The sequence below is a fragment of the Chelonoidis abingdonii genome, chromosome 10 (genome assembly GCF_003597395.2).
Source record: "Chelonoidis abingdonii isolate Lonesome George chromosome 10, CheloAbing_2.0, whole genome shotgun sequence".
NCBI lineage: Eukaryota > Metazoa > Chordata > Testudines > Testudinidae > Chelonoidis > Chelonoidis abingdonii.
Genome location: NC_133778.1, coordinates 48,916,684 through 48,932,730, shown reverse-complemented (window position 1 = coordinate 48,932,730; position 16,047 = coordinate 48,916,684). Strand labels below are relative to the sequence as shown.

The following is a 16,047-nucleotide window of genomic DNA, read 5'->3' as shown; positions in this document are numbered from 1 at the left end:
CTGTCAGTGTGGACACACTGTAGCGCTGGCCCTACACAGCTGTACGACCACAGCTGTAACTACCAGCGCTGCAAAAATGTAAGTGTAGCCATACCCTGAGGGTCCCACATTCAAAATGGCCTGCCTCCAGTTACCTCTCATTAAAGTTCAAGTTCACCTCAGCTACCATTTCATTTCAAAGGGAAAGACATTATCTCAGTTAAGGCCTATTAAATGTTTAAGGCTCAAGCCTTTAAATGTTTTCCAGAAAAATAGTCCATACCTTCATCACATCCAAAAGAATCAGGATGTCAGTGCAGGTGTTGAACTGACGTGGTATTATTTATTCAGTGACATACGGGAAATATATTCCTATTTCCTACTACCACCTACCAAACAGGAAATCACATTTTGCATTAGACATAAATGCAGTTTTATTTATCTTTCAGTTCTTTCCATTGTAGTTTAATACATTTACATAGTTTACATAGTTAAGCTAATGAGGCTTAGGGGAAAAAATAACACTTAAATTAAGCCAGTTTGTCTTGTATTTGGTATATGTAAATATTGAGTCTAATAAAATCTCCAAGTACATACATTTTCTGGGGGTAGTTTGTGCATAGTTTTTTCATAGCTAATTGTAAAGGTACTGTACACATTTTTTGACAGTCTTGTGATGTCTGATTTGAAATATTTGATTGATACTTTACCAAAAAACCCTTAATTGAATAGTAATCCAAAGATTTTTGGTATTAATGCTTCATTTTTTCATAGTATGGAATCCAAGATCACCTGTCCAAGGGTATACCCCGCGGAGCTTTCATGGCAGTTATGGATATCAAATCAGAAGAGTGTTGTTCTTAAATTTACATTGACACAAACACCAAGCTTCATTCTGACCCCTTTTCTTCTTGCTTTTACAATTGCACTGGATGCTGATTGAGGGCGCACTTGGATAAAAATTGGGAGTTGGATATTACGTCCTGTAGCCTACGAGATCCACCTCTTTGGTTCATTTATTCTCTGCTATCACCCATTGAATGAAGTTGAGAACATGCTGCTTCTGACCCAGTTCAAGGTTGTTGACATTCACAGAACAGCTGTAGATGCAAAAGCCAGCTTTTTCTGGGGCCAAGAAACAAGAACTGACTAGTGGGATCATGTAATGCAGGCTTGGGATGACTTGCAATGGTTGCAGAACTCTGATGCTCACAGCCACATTCCTGGGTCTGCATACTGAGCTCGCCCCAATCCTCCAGCACAGGGAATCCCAAATGAAAGTTACACTGACAGTGGAGAAGCAAGTGGCCATTGCACTGTGGAAACTTGCAACTCTGGATTGCTAGCAGTCCATGGGATATCATTTTGAAGTTGGAAAATCCACTCTGGATGCAAGTGGATCCATTGTCATCCAAGCGTGCAGCCCCATTAGTCATCTCCTGGTAAATGGAACTGTGACTCTTGATAATGTTGAGGACATGGTGGATGAGTTTGCAGCAATGAGTTTCCCCAACTGTGGGAAAGCAATAGATATCATGCATATCCCTATTGTGGCACCAGACCACCTTGCCACAGAGTGCATCAACACAGGGTTACTTGTCTATTGCTGTGCTAGCGTTGGTGGATCTCTAGTGAAGCTTTGAAATTGTATGACAATTGCATCTTTAAGAATGCAGAACTCTTCAGAAAGAATGCAGGACTCTTCAGAAAGCTACAAGCAGGGATGTTCTTCACCGACCAGAGTTTTGCCATTGGCAATGTTGAAATGCCATTAGTAATCCTGGGGGACCCAGCCCTCCCCTTGTTCCCTGTACATTAACCACCTCATAAGTACCAAGTGTCAGGTGCTGCCTCCTGGAAGTCATGCTTAGTGGTTGGAGATGAGATTAAAGCTGTATGTAGGGTCGAGATTGAGGTGAGGGTTGGCCTGAGTGTAGTGTTGGAAATAAACTCTGGTGACTGGCCAAGGTCAGAACCCAGATGAGAGTCCATGGGCTAGCCAAGTACTATAGCCAGAGTCCTGATACAAGCCAAAGGTCAAAGCTGGGGGTCAGAAGGTAGAAGCAAGGCTGGAGCAGGTCAGTAACAGGACTGGAGGTCAGAGTAGGGCAAGGACAAGGCTGGAACAGGGCTTAGGCAAGGCTGGAAGTCTAGAGAGAGTGTTACACTGAGACGTAGTAGGAGGGTTCCTGGCTGTGTAGTGCTGTTGAACAGACTGATTTGCAGTTTTAGTGAGGTTGGGGAAATACCTGAGCCTGTGGGTCATCTGACCCAGGCTATGCTCAGGGACAGGATGCTGCCACATGACTGGAGACTTTTTTTGTGGAAGGGTAAGTTAGTGCAGCTGAGTCATTGCCGCATGCCTGAGTGATGACTCACTGTGGCTCTGTTGGAGGGGCACCTACTGAGGTTGGGTCCACCTACATCTAAAGGCTCCTCCTCCAGACTAAGAGGAGGAACTATTGAACCCAGGACTCAAGTAAATTCAGGGGGCAACAAATGAGAAAGCAGGGACAGAAGTGTCAAAATCAGGGAGCCGGAAGGGAGGACTCCTAACAGAGAACCCCAGCACCTCACTGCTCCTCAAAGGCATTCAGAGAGCCAGTAGATGCAGCTCAGAGGAACTCTGCCCTGATGCATGACTTCAGGGAGAAATGGAAATAGGCCCCACAGTCACAAAGCACCTCCCCATTCAACAGCCCTCCTTCTCGTACGATGGACATCCACTTTGGCCAGTGCCAGGAGAAGGTTGACAAGGAGATCTCACGACTTTGTGGGCCAATGGATGGGGTGTGCAGAGAAGTGCAGTAAAAACCTGAGAAGAGGGTTCTGAGGAAGCCAGAAAAGGGGCTGCAACCTTGCTCACTCAATGTAAATGTGTGCCAGGATCTCCTTCACATCGCAAAAAGGGCAAGTGTGGGGATGATGGTGAATTGCACCAAATACATGCGTGTGCTCATGGCTCCATGAAGGAGCTGCCAACTAATATTCCCAGCGGGCTGAGGGTAGAATGCTGGCTGGCCCACTGGGGCTCCTCATCCTCCACAGTTGGAAGGAGGTCCTACTGCTTGATACTGAGGCGTGACAGGAGGATGAGGAAATTACGAGTATGGAGCACGAACACATACATTTTGTTTTCTAGGCGCAGTTCAGAGACACTGGCTGCAGGTCATGCAGCCAGCTAAGGTGTTGCAGAGTGGCTGGCCGGGGTGGGGCTCACAAGGTCGGGACCCAATGGCGAGGTCCGGAGGGCAGCTAGGGAGTACCCTCCCACAGGACCTGCTCGAGAGGCAAAGCAGTAAGGCTGCCCTCACCTTCTGGAGTATACCTGGTGGACACAAGGGGTGGAGAGCCCCATGGGCTGACTGAGCACCAGGGGGTCTACCCAGTCCCTCCAGTCATAGTCCAGGAGGCCTATGATCCTGGTGGCACCAGCCAGGACCAACCTCTGGTGCACCGAGGGGGGCTCCACCACCTTCATACCGAAATGGGGGTTGTGTAGCAGGGGCTCTGTGGAGGTAGAAGAGCTGGTGGTCATATCTGTGCCCTTGGAGGCAGCTAAAGAAGGTATGCACTAACCTCCTCCGTGCCAGACTACCTTCCCCACAAGAGATCTCTGCAAGGCCTGGAAGCAGGAGATGTTCACCTGATGGTTGAGGCAGAGCAGGCGCTGTCCACCTACTCTGCGGGGACTGGAGGAGGAGCAGGTGAGGGAGCAGCCCTAGTTTGGCTGTGGGTTTGCCTTCTGCGAAAAATAGATTCAGCTACTGGCTCAGCAGTGCAGAATGACAGTTGAATGTGCTTTCAGTAGATTGAAGGGCTGCTGGCATTGTTTATTCACAAGATTGGATCTGAATGGGAAAAAAAACCCAATGGTTATAGCTCCCTGCTGTGAACTTCATAATATCTGTGAAGCAAAGGGGGAAAATGTATTGCCTGTGTGGAGGGAGAGCGACTGTCTGCGGAGTTTAAACAGCCAGACACAAGCTCTATCAGAAGAACTCAACATAGACCTATATTGCTTAGAGAAGCTTTGAAAGAGCACTTTTAATAGTGATCCACAGTAATGCATGGTGGTGTACTGGGCTCTACCTCACCCTGCTGTTCTGGGGCCTGTCAAGAATTGTGCTGGGCTTGTGTACATTTATGATTATTACACTGTTTATCACTGATCCTATGGGTTGTGTCACTTTGTGCAGTAACAAGTAAGTAGGTGGTTTCACAACTGCTGGACACTTTGCAGCATATATTGTGAACAAATAGAATTTTATTCAGCAACAAAATTAGTGCAAAGAAAATTCTATGCAAGCTAAAAGCAAATACGTTACATTAATAAATGTATGGAACAGAACTTAACAAGGGGAAAGAACACTGATGTCCATTTTACCTGCACAAACAGCAACCCTGGCTCTCTCAGGTCAGTGTATGTGAATCTGGTTTTCCTTAACGTACCCCGGGTGGAGTGGTAGGGATAGGGATGCAGCCACTGATACCACATGGAATATTGAAGTGGGGGCATAAGGAGGTGCTTTAATGGCGTTTTTATAAACTGCAAAGGAGGGCAAGCTTGTGATTGTTGAACCTGTAGGTCCCCAAGAGGTGGTCGCATCTGTGTTTCCTGCCAGAGAAGACCCATTATGTCCTGGTGCATCATCCTCTCCCTTTTCCTGCTGTGATACCTGGGCTTTTCTCCAATCCGCTGTTTCCTTCTCCAGGTTGTCTGCAATGTTCACCCTCCAGCCCTTTGCTCATAATCTAATGCAGCACTGGCTTGCAAGATTTCATTGAACTTGTCGTCCCGAGTCCTCTCCTTTCTCCTCCTTATCTGGTTCAGGGGATCCACAAGTACGGAGGGGGATCCCCTCAAGGCTGCAGCAGCAGCAGCTGTAGATAAAATACACAGAGGTACCACTGTCAGTATAGTCACAATGGAAAGTAAAAGTAAAGATTCAGAACTCACTACTTTTGCTCCCCATAACTTTTAAACAAGACATGTTTAGTGATGCTTCTGCTTCAGAGTGCTTGTTCACGGCACCACTCTCAGCACCAGCCATGGTGACTGTGGCCCACCAGGGATGAGGGAAATGAGGAGAGAATTGCTCGGTTGCATGAAACTATGAATCTAGGGCAATAGTACTGAGTACAAGCACCATTTGCCACAGGCGGTGATGATTTTTGCTAATATCTCGCTCCTGAGGGTAACAAAGGTACAGAGAGCACAGGTGCTTCTGGCCTGCCGAAGTCATCCAGGCCCATTTGCTGCTAGCCTGCATAGTACAATGGTTCCTGCCATAGTTATCCCCAACTGAGGTGGGTAAAGTATCATATGAAGAAAGAAGTAAGACTTCCCTCCCTAGAAACAAATCATCTGGAGAGGACTGCAGAGTACCTCTCTGACAGTTTTATCGAGAAGTCTCAGGAGGATTCAAGGGACGTCCTTGTGTGCATAAACAAACTGTTCTGTTCCTCCCTCCGCAGTCCTCCCAGGAATGAAAAACATAACAATGCTACTTCTCTCTGTACTGTTACCTCTCCTAGTACAAGTACATTAATGAAAAGTAACTAGGTGTAGTCTGTTAAAGTTGGCACCATCAGTACATCATGTAATGGGAAATAGAATTACACACTTATCCGAGGATCCTTCTCCTTCATTTCACCTGTGCTCGACTGCTGGGACTGGCTGGACTGTGCTGGAATTCCGAACAGGTACTGCATGATAGCTAGTCTCCCTAGTCACATCCCCTTTTTCTCCTCTACCTCCTCATCCTCGCTGTTCATACCAGTGGCCTGAGACTCAGGCTCCTCAGAGGTATCCTTGCCTATGGCATGGAACTCTTTGTCTGCAGCTTGGCACCAGATTGCCTGTTGGCCTCTCTGGCTTTTTGATATGCCTGATGCAGTTCCTTCACTTTTATGCAGACTTGTTGCTGATCCCTTTGGTACCCATTCACCTGCATCCCCCATACAATCTGCCCATAGATGTCCATGTTTCTACTGGTCCATAGCTGTGCCTGCACAGTCTCTTCTCCTCACAGACCCAGGAGATCTAATATTTCCTATGTACTCCAGACCAGAGAGCATCTAGAGCCTGGAGCCCACATGGGCAGCTGCATACAACAATGGAGAGCTGCTTGATGTGCTCACGATCCTAGACAATCAGGAAAAGGCATTTCAAAAATTCTAAGGGCTTTAAAGGAGAGGGGGTGCCTTCTAGTCATTGTGACCCCTGGGCAGTTGATTTCACAAAGGTGACCAGCGTAGTCAGTGTCTGGTATTGTGTGACAGCTGTTGGAGGACTGTTAGAGTAAACATAAGTAACATAGTGTCCGCTCTTGTGCTGCGTCAACCTCAGTATATTGACCATGGCTCAGTGCAACTTGGGGAGATGATGGTGCGTTGTCGTAACAGGGTGCTTACATCGTGGGAGATAAATTTAAGTGTAGATACATGCACAACTAGGTCAATGCAACCTAACTTCGTGGTGTAGACCAGGCCTGAGTCACAGTTATGTGCCGGTGACAGAGAGGAGCAGCCTTATTTCAGTGGCATCTGAGAGCCACAATCTATTAGTATTTTGTCACTTGCATGTCAAAAAGTTTCCTCTGCAATAATTTTATTTATACATAGATAATCTGTTAGTGTCTTCAGGTTTTCATTGACACCCTCTGAAATCACAAGTATATTTATTCCTTGCCCGCACTACAAAGTTATGCTGACATAGCTGTTGTGTTGGCTAGGAATGTGGGAAAAAAATCGTGTGCCTGAAACCACACGATCTCCCACCTTCCCTAAGTTCCCTGTAAGCTGCACAGCCATGCAGCAGCCTATTTAGCGCTGCACAGGCACTCAGGGAACCCTCACGGGGACCTGCCACAGCCGTGGGAGGGTTGCCCATCTCCCCTGGCCCCAACCTGCTGTGGCCAGGGCCGCCCGGCCCCAACTCTGCTATGGCTCAAACCTACCACACTGGGGTGCCAGAACCCAGCCACAGCTGGGGTGGCACAGCCCAGCCCAGCCACAGCCACAGCTGGGGCAGTGTGACCTAGACCGGATCCAGGCACAGCTGGGGCGCCCTGGCCTGGCCCAGACCCAGGCACCCAGCCCCGGCCCAAGCCTGTTGGGGATGAGGGATGGGTGCCTATCCTTCAGCCCCAGCCATGGAGCTGCCCCGGTGGGGAGAGGCACCTTTCCCCCTCCAGCCCAGGTGCTGCTGCAGAGAGACAGAGCTGGGGAGAGTCCTTTCTCCCCGCTGTAGCCCTGGAGCACCTTCCTGCATCCCAAACCCCCAGCCCCTACCCCAGAGCCCGCAATCCCAGGCCTCACACCTCTGTACCCCAACCCTCTGCCCCAACCATGAGCCCCCTCCCGCACTCCATGAATTTTGTTGTGTGACACATCACCTTCATATTGGTGCACCTAACCAAATTTATTCCGCACATGGGTGGGAAAAATTAGAGGGAACATGGCCCCTCCCCACTCCTTACAGATCCATCCATGCCAGCAGAAGAGTGCTTAGCTAATGTTGGTTGGGGGAGTGGTTATTACTGTACCGATAGAGGAAAACCTGTCAGCTTACATCTGTACTAGGCTATGCCTACAGAGCTTTGCTGGCTTAGGCTCTGGTGTGGAGAGAGAGCCTTAGAGTCAGCTTTATCAGATTGTGTGATAATTCTGTGATTCAGACAGAAGTCTATACATACTAGGAAGAGATAATTAAACTTTTATTAAACAGGCTGCCTATTCTCCCAGGTGGAAGGCTAGTTGCATTAACCTGTTGCATCATGTAGCCAGCTCATTTCCCTCTCCTCACTAGTTACTGTCTCCATCTAGCTGATGAAAATTTTGTACTGTTGGGAAAATTTTGTACTGTTGGGAAGTAGAACTCTTAACTTTATTACACCACATAAATATTTTTGTATTTAACTGTAAAGAACTAAATGCACATTTGTTACTGGTGACAATACCAGGTGTCATTTAACCTTTTAACAAAAAGAAAACAAAACTTTGGTTGCACTTTGACAGTATAGTACCTTGTCAACAAATCAATTTTGCAGGCAGTGAATGGTAGAGATACAGACCTCCAGAAGTAGTTTTATTTGGAGCAGCTCACTGAAGCACAGCTCTTCGAGCAACCATTTTTAATTACTTCTCATTGCCAGTCTGATTGCAAACAATTTCTGACACAAGTCAGTTTCCTTTGGGACGTAAAAATCCAAATGACAATGGTCCCTACCAACTGGAATTAAAAATGTGTATCTAAAAGTCCTGTATGGCATTTATGCTGACGGAAATTCAGCCAGCATTCCTATTAAACTGAAGAATTCAAGCTAATTCTAACAATCTAATACAGTAGCTGTATGAAGACTTTTGATTTTAAAATGAATGGTTTTTCATAACTATTTGAATGGCTTGTTTTCTCTGCTGTGTGTAATATATTATTTCCTTTTCCACAATATAAATAAAATATAATGTGCAGATTTATTGTTTAAAAAAAACATTCTAGATGAATTCAGTAAAATATTCTACACCATCAAGTATTAAACATTTTCCTATAAAAGAAACCTAAGATACTCTTCATTTATAAAATATCTTTGTGTGTGTTAATGGCATCATTTCTCTAAGAGTGTCAAAGTGTTGAGCAATGTAGGTGAGACCAAGCAGACTACAAGGGAAAGTCAAGGGAATCACGGTCCATCTGAGAAGCAGTGGCACGCAAGGCATTCCTGACTTCACTTGATTGTCCCATCCGAGCTGGTATAGGACGTTCCACTTGCTGCATGCAGCAAGATATCTCTGTCTGAAGGAGGCATTTTGTGCATCTCAGGTGCTCTGATTTCCTTAATGTTTCTAGCTATCTAAAATTATAATTATTATTTAATTTCTGTGTTAATTCAGGATGAAGTTTACTCCTGAGGGCATTCTGTGCCAAAAAATTAAATTCTGTGCACAATAATTTAAAATTCTGCAAAATTCTGTAAATTTCAATTCTCACATAAATGTGGAGGCTCCAGCATGGCATTGGACAGCACAGGCCACTTGCTTCACAGAGGTGGAAGATCACTGTACAGCTCCCTCCTGGGACATGGACTCAGTGCTGAGGCTGCACCCAACCCTGTGCGCAAGGTTTCCAGACCATTAACAAAAATATTTAAAACACTGGTCCTAATGCAGATTCTGGGAGCGCCTCACTGTTATCCTGTTGCCATGAAGTTCAGGGTTGCCAAAAAATAAAATTTGGCACCCCTTGATGTATACATTTTGAATTTATTGGAAATGTGTAATTTGTCATTTTGTTTAACATGTTTTGGCAGAGGATATTATCGTGTTTAAAAAGAACTATCTATTCTACATATTTACTGGGCATTCTCAAATAGATATAGGTGATTTTTTTAGTTCAAAACTTAAGTTCTAAACACTGGAGTCATAAGTAAGCCTCCCTTTCTCTAATGGTGCTTGTTTAAAATTGTATATTTATGAAATATGTTACAAAATATAGGATTTCCATGAAAAGCTAAAATAAAAAACATTAAAATGTATGTGCTAAATCTGCATGGAAAATACGCCTAGTTTGCAAAACAGAGGGTGCTCAGTGTTATTGCAGCATATAATGTAGATCTTCTTAAATTCTTTTGTATTTAAAACAAACAAACTACTTGATCTGTTCTGTATTACATTTACACATACTTGAAAACCCCTCTACACTGCTAGAGCTGTGTAAATGGAGCCTTACAATGGACAAGAACCAGGTCCATATTTTCTAATCTCAGGCTGTGTTGTTGTGTGGGGTGCAAATTTTAAATCGGGAATCAGATGCTGCAAGTTAAGTTACAGTCACATAGTTTAGGGTAGCTTCCAAATCTGTATTTTAGATCTGTTTACAGGGGATTATGTCTTTTAGATTCTAAATGTTTGAATTATAATTCTTTTCTTAAATATTAAAAGCAAAACCAAAACTGTTTATATAGACACAAAAATAAGTTGTTCTTTACCGCAAAGCAGCATTACTCAATAAACTATCACTCCTTTCCAGTTGTGCTGATTTTGTCAATGCTGCTGCATAAACAAATTATTATTTTTATAGTACCTAAAAGGAGACTAAGGACTTTGCAGAAAAAAGTAGCAATATACAAGTTCTGCCCCACAATGGCTTACAATCCTAAATTACAAAAAGTGAGGGTAACAGAGTGGAGGGGAGTCAGATTGAGAACAGGACCTACAGCAGTAAATAAATAAGTTAACTAAACAGAGACACGCAAGTTTCCAAATGCTAATATGTTAATAGCAAATGGAAAATGACAAGATTGATGGAGAGAAACAGCAATTTTCTGTTTTCTAAATTAGGCACTTATGAAAAACATTACTGAAATAGTTTGCCTTTTTTTTTTTATTAAATTTTCAGAAAGAATTTCAGAATGCAAATGGATTTCTCGTATGGGAAAATTTTATGTGTCTCCAGCCAGTTCTCGCCAGGCTATTATTTTGCAAATTTAGGCTAAGCGAAATGCAGCATCACTGGTAAAACTGTTACATCCAGTTTCAGTGGATCTGGTCCTTTAGTTCCACCAGTACGTGCTCATACTTTCAGATCCTCAGGTCCTAGATTCAATCCCCACAGCAATCACACCAAAAGCATATTGTAGGACTGTTTTTCTTTTTATCTGTATCAGACATACATATGTAACGTACCCTTATATAAAAAGGACAATGGATTCCATGATAATTGTGGTGAGATAACGCTTTACTAAAGTGCCATTTAAGGACTCTTAAATCTTTGGAAATACTTAATGCTGATTTCTGAAATAGTTCGTTCTTTCATTTATTTATTTATTTATTTATTTGCTTAACATTTATCATGCCATAGTACCTAGGACTTGGTCAGTTCCCAGCCCCATAATCCTAGGCACTCTACTAACACCGTAATCATGAAGACACTCTCTGCATCAGCGTTTTTACTGTCCAGAAAACTGAAGAATAAAATGGGCATTGAAGATGAGTTGAAAATTATTGAAGTGAAAAACATGGGTAACCTGTTTTAATAAAAAATAAAAGAAATGTAAGACCCCATTATATTGTACTTTTCATGTTTTTCAGTGGTAGTTTTGATGTATATTTCAGGTATCTAGAGGTGAATATATGCCATTCTATTGGGAGATGATCTACAGCAAGAATTTGAAAGCATAAAAAGCACTATATTGTTGAAAATGTGTTCTTGTCGTAGACATTTAACACAAAAATTAAAGGACAGATGGAAGTGATGTATTCATTCTTAAGTCACGTAACAAATTCTGACAGTAACCCTGTGTAAGCAGCAAACCCAAGTCCATGTGAATATTGAGTATCTGACATAGCAAAGACGTGCCCCAATTATAAAAACCTAACTAAGGAATAAAAAAGTCTCAGACCCTATATTTGCAAGTGCATCAAAAACCATTTCCATACCTGCTCTCCTGCAAGGTGATAAGTCGTCCCTGTGCTAGGCACCAGCCAATCCACAAGCCAAGAACTGGTCTTGCAATTCCCAGACCAGGTATATAAGCCTCACAGGAGGAGCAGCAGCTCAGTCTGCTCAGTGTCTCTGTGGGACTTGGAAGTCATTCCTGCATGATGGTGGCAATGGGCTCCTCAAGCCTTAGACTGCTCCACTCTTGCTCTTCCTCCAGCCCTGCTCCTAGTCCTACTCCAGCCTCACTCCAACCCCACCCACCTGGACTCCTGAATCCAGCACTGACTACTAGCATGACTGGTGCAGCTCCGACCACTAGGCATGACCATCTCCTTCACAGTTCCTGACACTTCCAGTGAGAGCCCCGACTTCCACATGGGACCTAAACACTGTCTTCCTGCAGCTTATGGAGCCTTCTTTCAAATCATTATCAGAGCACGTGTACCACCTCACTATCAAGATGGTCTTTCTTATGGCCATCATGTCAGCCTGGAGAGTCAGTAAGCTCTAGGCCCTGATGGCCAACCCACCATACATGTTCTTCCATAGGAACACAGTGTGATGAAACCACACCCAATGTTCATCTCTTAAGCAGTCTCAGAATTCCACCCAACAAGTATTCTTACCAAAACTTCACTCTTCACTCCCTGGATGTTTCCAGGGCCCTCTCCACTATCTCAACAGGATCAAAACTTTCAGACTCTCTCCCTGCCTTATTGTAGCTTTGTCTGCCACTTCAAGAGACCAGGCTATCTTGTCCTAAAGACTCTTGAAGTGGATCATGGTATATTTCCGTCTACTGTCAGTTGGTTTAAGTCTCTCTCTGAACAGCAAGGCTCACTCTAGCAGGGCAACATCTTTAACCTGTTTCAGATATGTCCCATGCCATGAGGTCTGTGAAACAAACATGTGGAGCAATCCTTTAACCATTAAGAACTATGCTCTTGTCATGGCTGCCAGGGCAGATGCCAGATATGGAAGAGCAGGGATTCATTCTCTGACTGACATCGCTGAGACTTCTTTCTCCCACCATTGGGATGGGGGTGGGGTTCTGTTTTGCCGTATAGTGGAATCTACACTGACACATAATTGAAGAATGAACGGTCACTTACCCTGCAATAATTGTGGTTCTTCAAGATGTTTAGTCAGTGTGGATCCCATGACCTGGCCTCCATCTCCACTTTTGAGTCCTCAGCAACACAGGCTTTGAACTATGAGGGAATTGAGGGAGGGTCAGGGCTTCTCTGCCCTTTATTTCCTTCTGTGGAAGCACAGTGGACACTGCTAGCCAAAAAAGAAAGTGACTCAGACTCGTGAGGTGTATGTATGTCTCTAATGGGATCCACGCTGACTACAGTATCTCGAAGACCACAATTACTGTAGAGTAAGTAACATGTTTCTTCCTGGCTCATGTATCATCATCAGCAATCATACCTCTCTACCTTAAAGTTTGGCAATATGAGACAAGCCATCAAAATGTGTGACAAATGACCAGTGTGTGATACCTCTGTTTTTTCATATTGCTCCATAAGCAACGGATTATGTTTAAGTATAAAACCTCTTTTTAAGGATTCTTTTTAAGACTTCTCCCACTGACACAGCTACTGCTTCTCAGGGAGGTAGAATATCTACACCAATGTGCAAATGCTCCCCATCAGCAGAGGTAGTGTCTTCACTGAAGTGCTGTAGTTGTTCAGCAGCGCCACTGCAGTGTTTTATGTGCAGACAAGCCCTTAGACTCTCACAAATCCTGCAAATGCAGAAAGCCCAGCCTTCCAGGTACTCACTGGGGGGAGCAGAGGGAATCACTTTCACAAACTTGTGTATGCAAGGGCCCAGCTTTCTGTGTTAAGCTTTTTTCACCCTCACCCATCACCACAATGTGATCAGCACCATCCCAATAAATAGGGCTGAAGCTGCTTTAACCTCTAGTAGGAAAATTAGAGATCCTGATAGGTGGGATGTATTCTGATGTTTAGGGAGATATTAAGATTATGACACTGATAGCTACAATGTCTGTCATTCTGAATAACTTCTTTATATTTCTTAGAGTTTTGATGAAGGCAAGTGTTGGAGTGTAGGCTGAGGACAATGAATGATACAGAACTCAATAAATCCAAGTGAGTGTGTACAGTAAAGAGCAAATGCATGTAGAAAGATTAGATTTCAGCATTCAATCCTGGATAACACAAATCTGTTCACTCTGCACATGTATATTAAACTAAATTCAGTCACAACTTGAATGTGGATTTTCATGTTTGTTCTTATGAAGATCATTTTTAATGTTTGCACTCACATACAGCTGTAAAGTTTAGTTTGCAGGCTAAAAGCCAGTACGGTTGACTACAGTTTACTTGGCTGACTTGTACATCTGTGTGTCTAGGCACAAAGTCTACCTGAATAAAACACTGAACTTATGCATAACTATATGTTCATATTCAAAATTAAAGTACCCTTAATTTTTATTTAAAGTGAAAGGACTCAGTTCCTTGGCTGTGGAAAAACTATTCAGGGTAATTATTTTTGAAGTGAGATAGCAGTATACTTTTCATGAGAGGAATGGGGGTTTAGACAAATGAGTTGGAATTGGGGTAGAGATGGGAATTGCAAGCAGGGGAAGGAGTGTTTGTGAAAACAGCAGTACATTCACCCTTTCTGACAGTTAAGCTCATGCAACAGTGGTAGTGTAAAGTGACTGATTGTCATATCTAAATTCAGGTATACCCAACCTCTTGATCCAAATTAAAGTCTGGCATAATGGTGCCTTTCAGACAATATGAAATGTATGCAAGAACTAGACTTTCAACAGTGTTGGACCACTTCTTTCTTCACAGCCTTTATAGAAAATATGGCATAGTGTAAATAAAGATGTAAGGCAGCTTGAATAAACATTTTAACCTAAACTTCTATTATTATACCATCAAATGACAAGAATATCTGGCAATCTTCCTTCCCAGATCACTCCTTAGCTGTAATCTTACATGCTAAATTTCAGTCTAATGCAATTTTTTAGCATTTTGCAAAATATTGAAAGTAAGGGTTAACACAATATTGGCTTGGATACCCCCCAAGAAGTACAAGAAATTACTGAGGACTGAGGGACTAGCAGTATAAAAAAGGAGATATTAGCCCTCTGTAGATAGAGTAGCTTTTCTTCTTGAGACCTGGATTTGAATCCTGGTTTTGGTTAAACATGGTTCTAATTATAGGTCCCATTTGTGTCACAGAACACAAGTTGGCACAGTTGAGCATGAATGGCAGTATTTCTTCACAAGAGGACCAAGAAAGGTCCTATATACATGCTTACTTTGAAAGACGATAACCAGCTAGCTTTCTCAGTTCAAACTGAGTTGCTGAGATTTTTGTTGTGTAATGTGGCAGAGGTGATGAGTTATAAAGGAAAAAAAGAGAGCCAATTTAGAAAGTAGCATGATGTAACAGAAATATTCTGACCAGCTTTCCACTTCCCGTTTTTCTAGAATATTGTGGAAAACTGATGTTAGGGAGAGTCCTTTTTGTCTTCAAGCATAAGGGTATTTTGGAATATTTTGTAGTACTCTACTAAATCTATCATTTTGCATTGACTGTTTTTAAAAGCTTGTCAGTTGTACCTAGTGTGTGGAAATACTTTTATTTTGCATAAATTCTTCTAATGAAACACACAGATATGCTAATTTGAATTTCTCATCCACCTGCAAATGTGGTAGTATTCCAATATATATTAAAATCTGAAAATGTTAATGTGGAGGGAGGAAGAGTTTAAATGGTCATAAATTCATAATGTGAAAGAATGTACAGTTGTAGAGCTATCCTGATAACATACTTATCTGGTAAGACTTTATTGCACAGGTCGTGTATATCCTTGAGCATCTAAAATTGTTTTGTCTGTCTTAACTTTCAAAAATATGCATATTCAGTTATATAACTAATATTTTACTTTTCATCAGTCATAATGTACTAGACATCAGAAAACTGCTTTGGAAAATAATAGAATACATCTGCTAAAATTTTTCATCAGCCTTTGTTAGTTGTAGTTTATTTCAATATAGTGTCCTTCATACAGAATCTTACAAAATGTTTTACAGCATTATATTGATGATGTTACACCTCAGGTATGCAATGTATATCATAAGTCATGCACTTATCAATCCTATTGCAGATAGATTTAAATACCAGTTACTGTTGTGAAATATTTAGAGGCATTTCCTATGATTAATACAATAGAGTATAACTCACAATGATTCTGAATGTTAAATTGTGCAGAATAGGAAGCACGACATTAGTAACATTTACTTAAGAAACATCTGTGTTTTTTTTTATTTATTCTTTGCTGGTTTTTGGATAGTTTCATATTAAGAAATAATGTTTAGTTTATAAATCCAAAATAGCTCCCTTTTTAACGTTGGTGATTAAGGGAAATAAATATAACTTTTTTTCCCCTTTTTCTGTAGCTCTACTGAGAAGTCATTTCCTTGGAGATCAGCAGGTACAATCTTTTTCTATGTAAACTTTTCATCTTATGGTTTAAAAAAGCAATTTATTTTCCTAGCATTCTCTCATAATTTGTTCTAAAGTAAACTGAATATTAACCTTGATAGCACAAATACTATGTATCTGTTGAAAGC

The 16,047-nt window shown here is 42.5% G+C and overlaps 1 protein-coding gene across 6 annotated transcripts in view; it reads left to right on the top strand.

The window, feature by feature from the left end:
- Positions 1-16,047, top strand: part of PKP4 (plakophilin 4) — a 238,895-nt gene that overhangs the window by 93,668 nt on the left and 129,180 nt on the right. For 4 of the 6 annotated variants that reach the window (XM_075070216.1, XM_075070214.1, XM_075070213.1 and 1 more), the window contains one exon: positions 15,874-15,908. In XM_075070216.1, coding sequence (XP_074926317.1) covers positions 15,874-15,908 — 35 coding nt within the window. Of the gene's footprint in view, positions 1-13,472; positions 13,543-15,873; positions 15,909-16,047 lie in introns of all 6 variants that reach the window. The other 2 variants (XM_075070218.1, XM_075070217.1) reach the window with 1 other exon arrangement.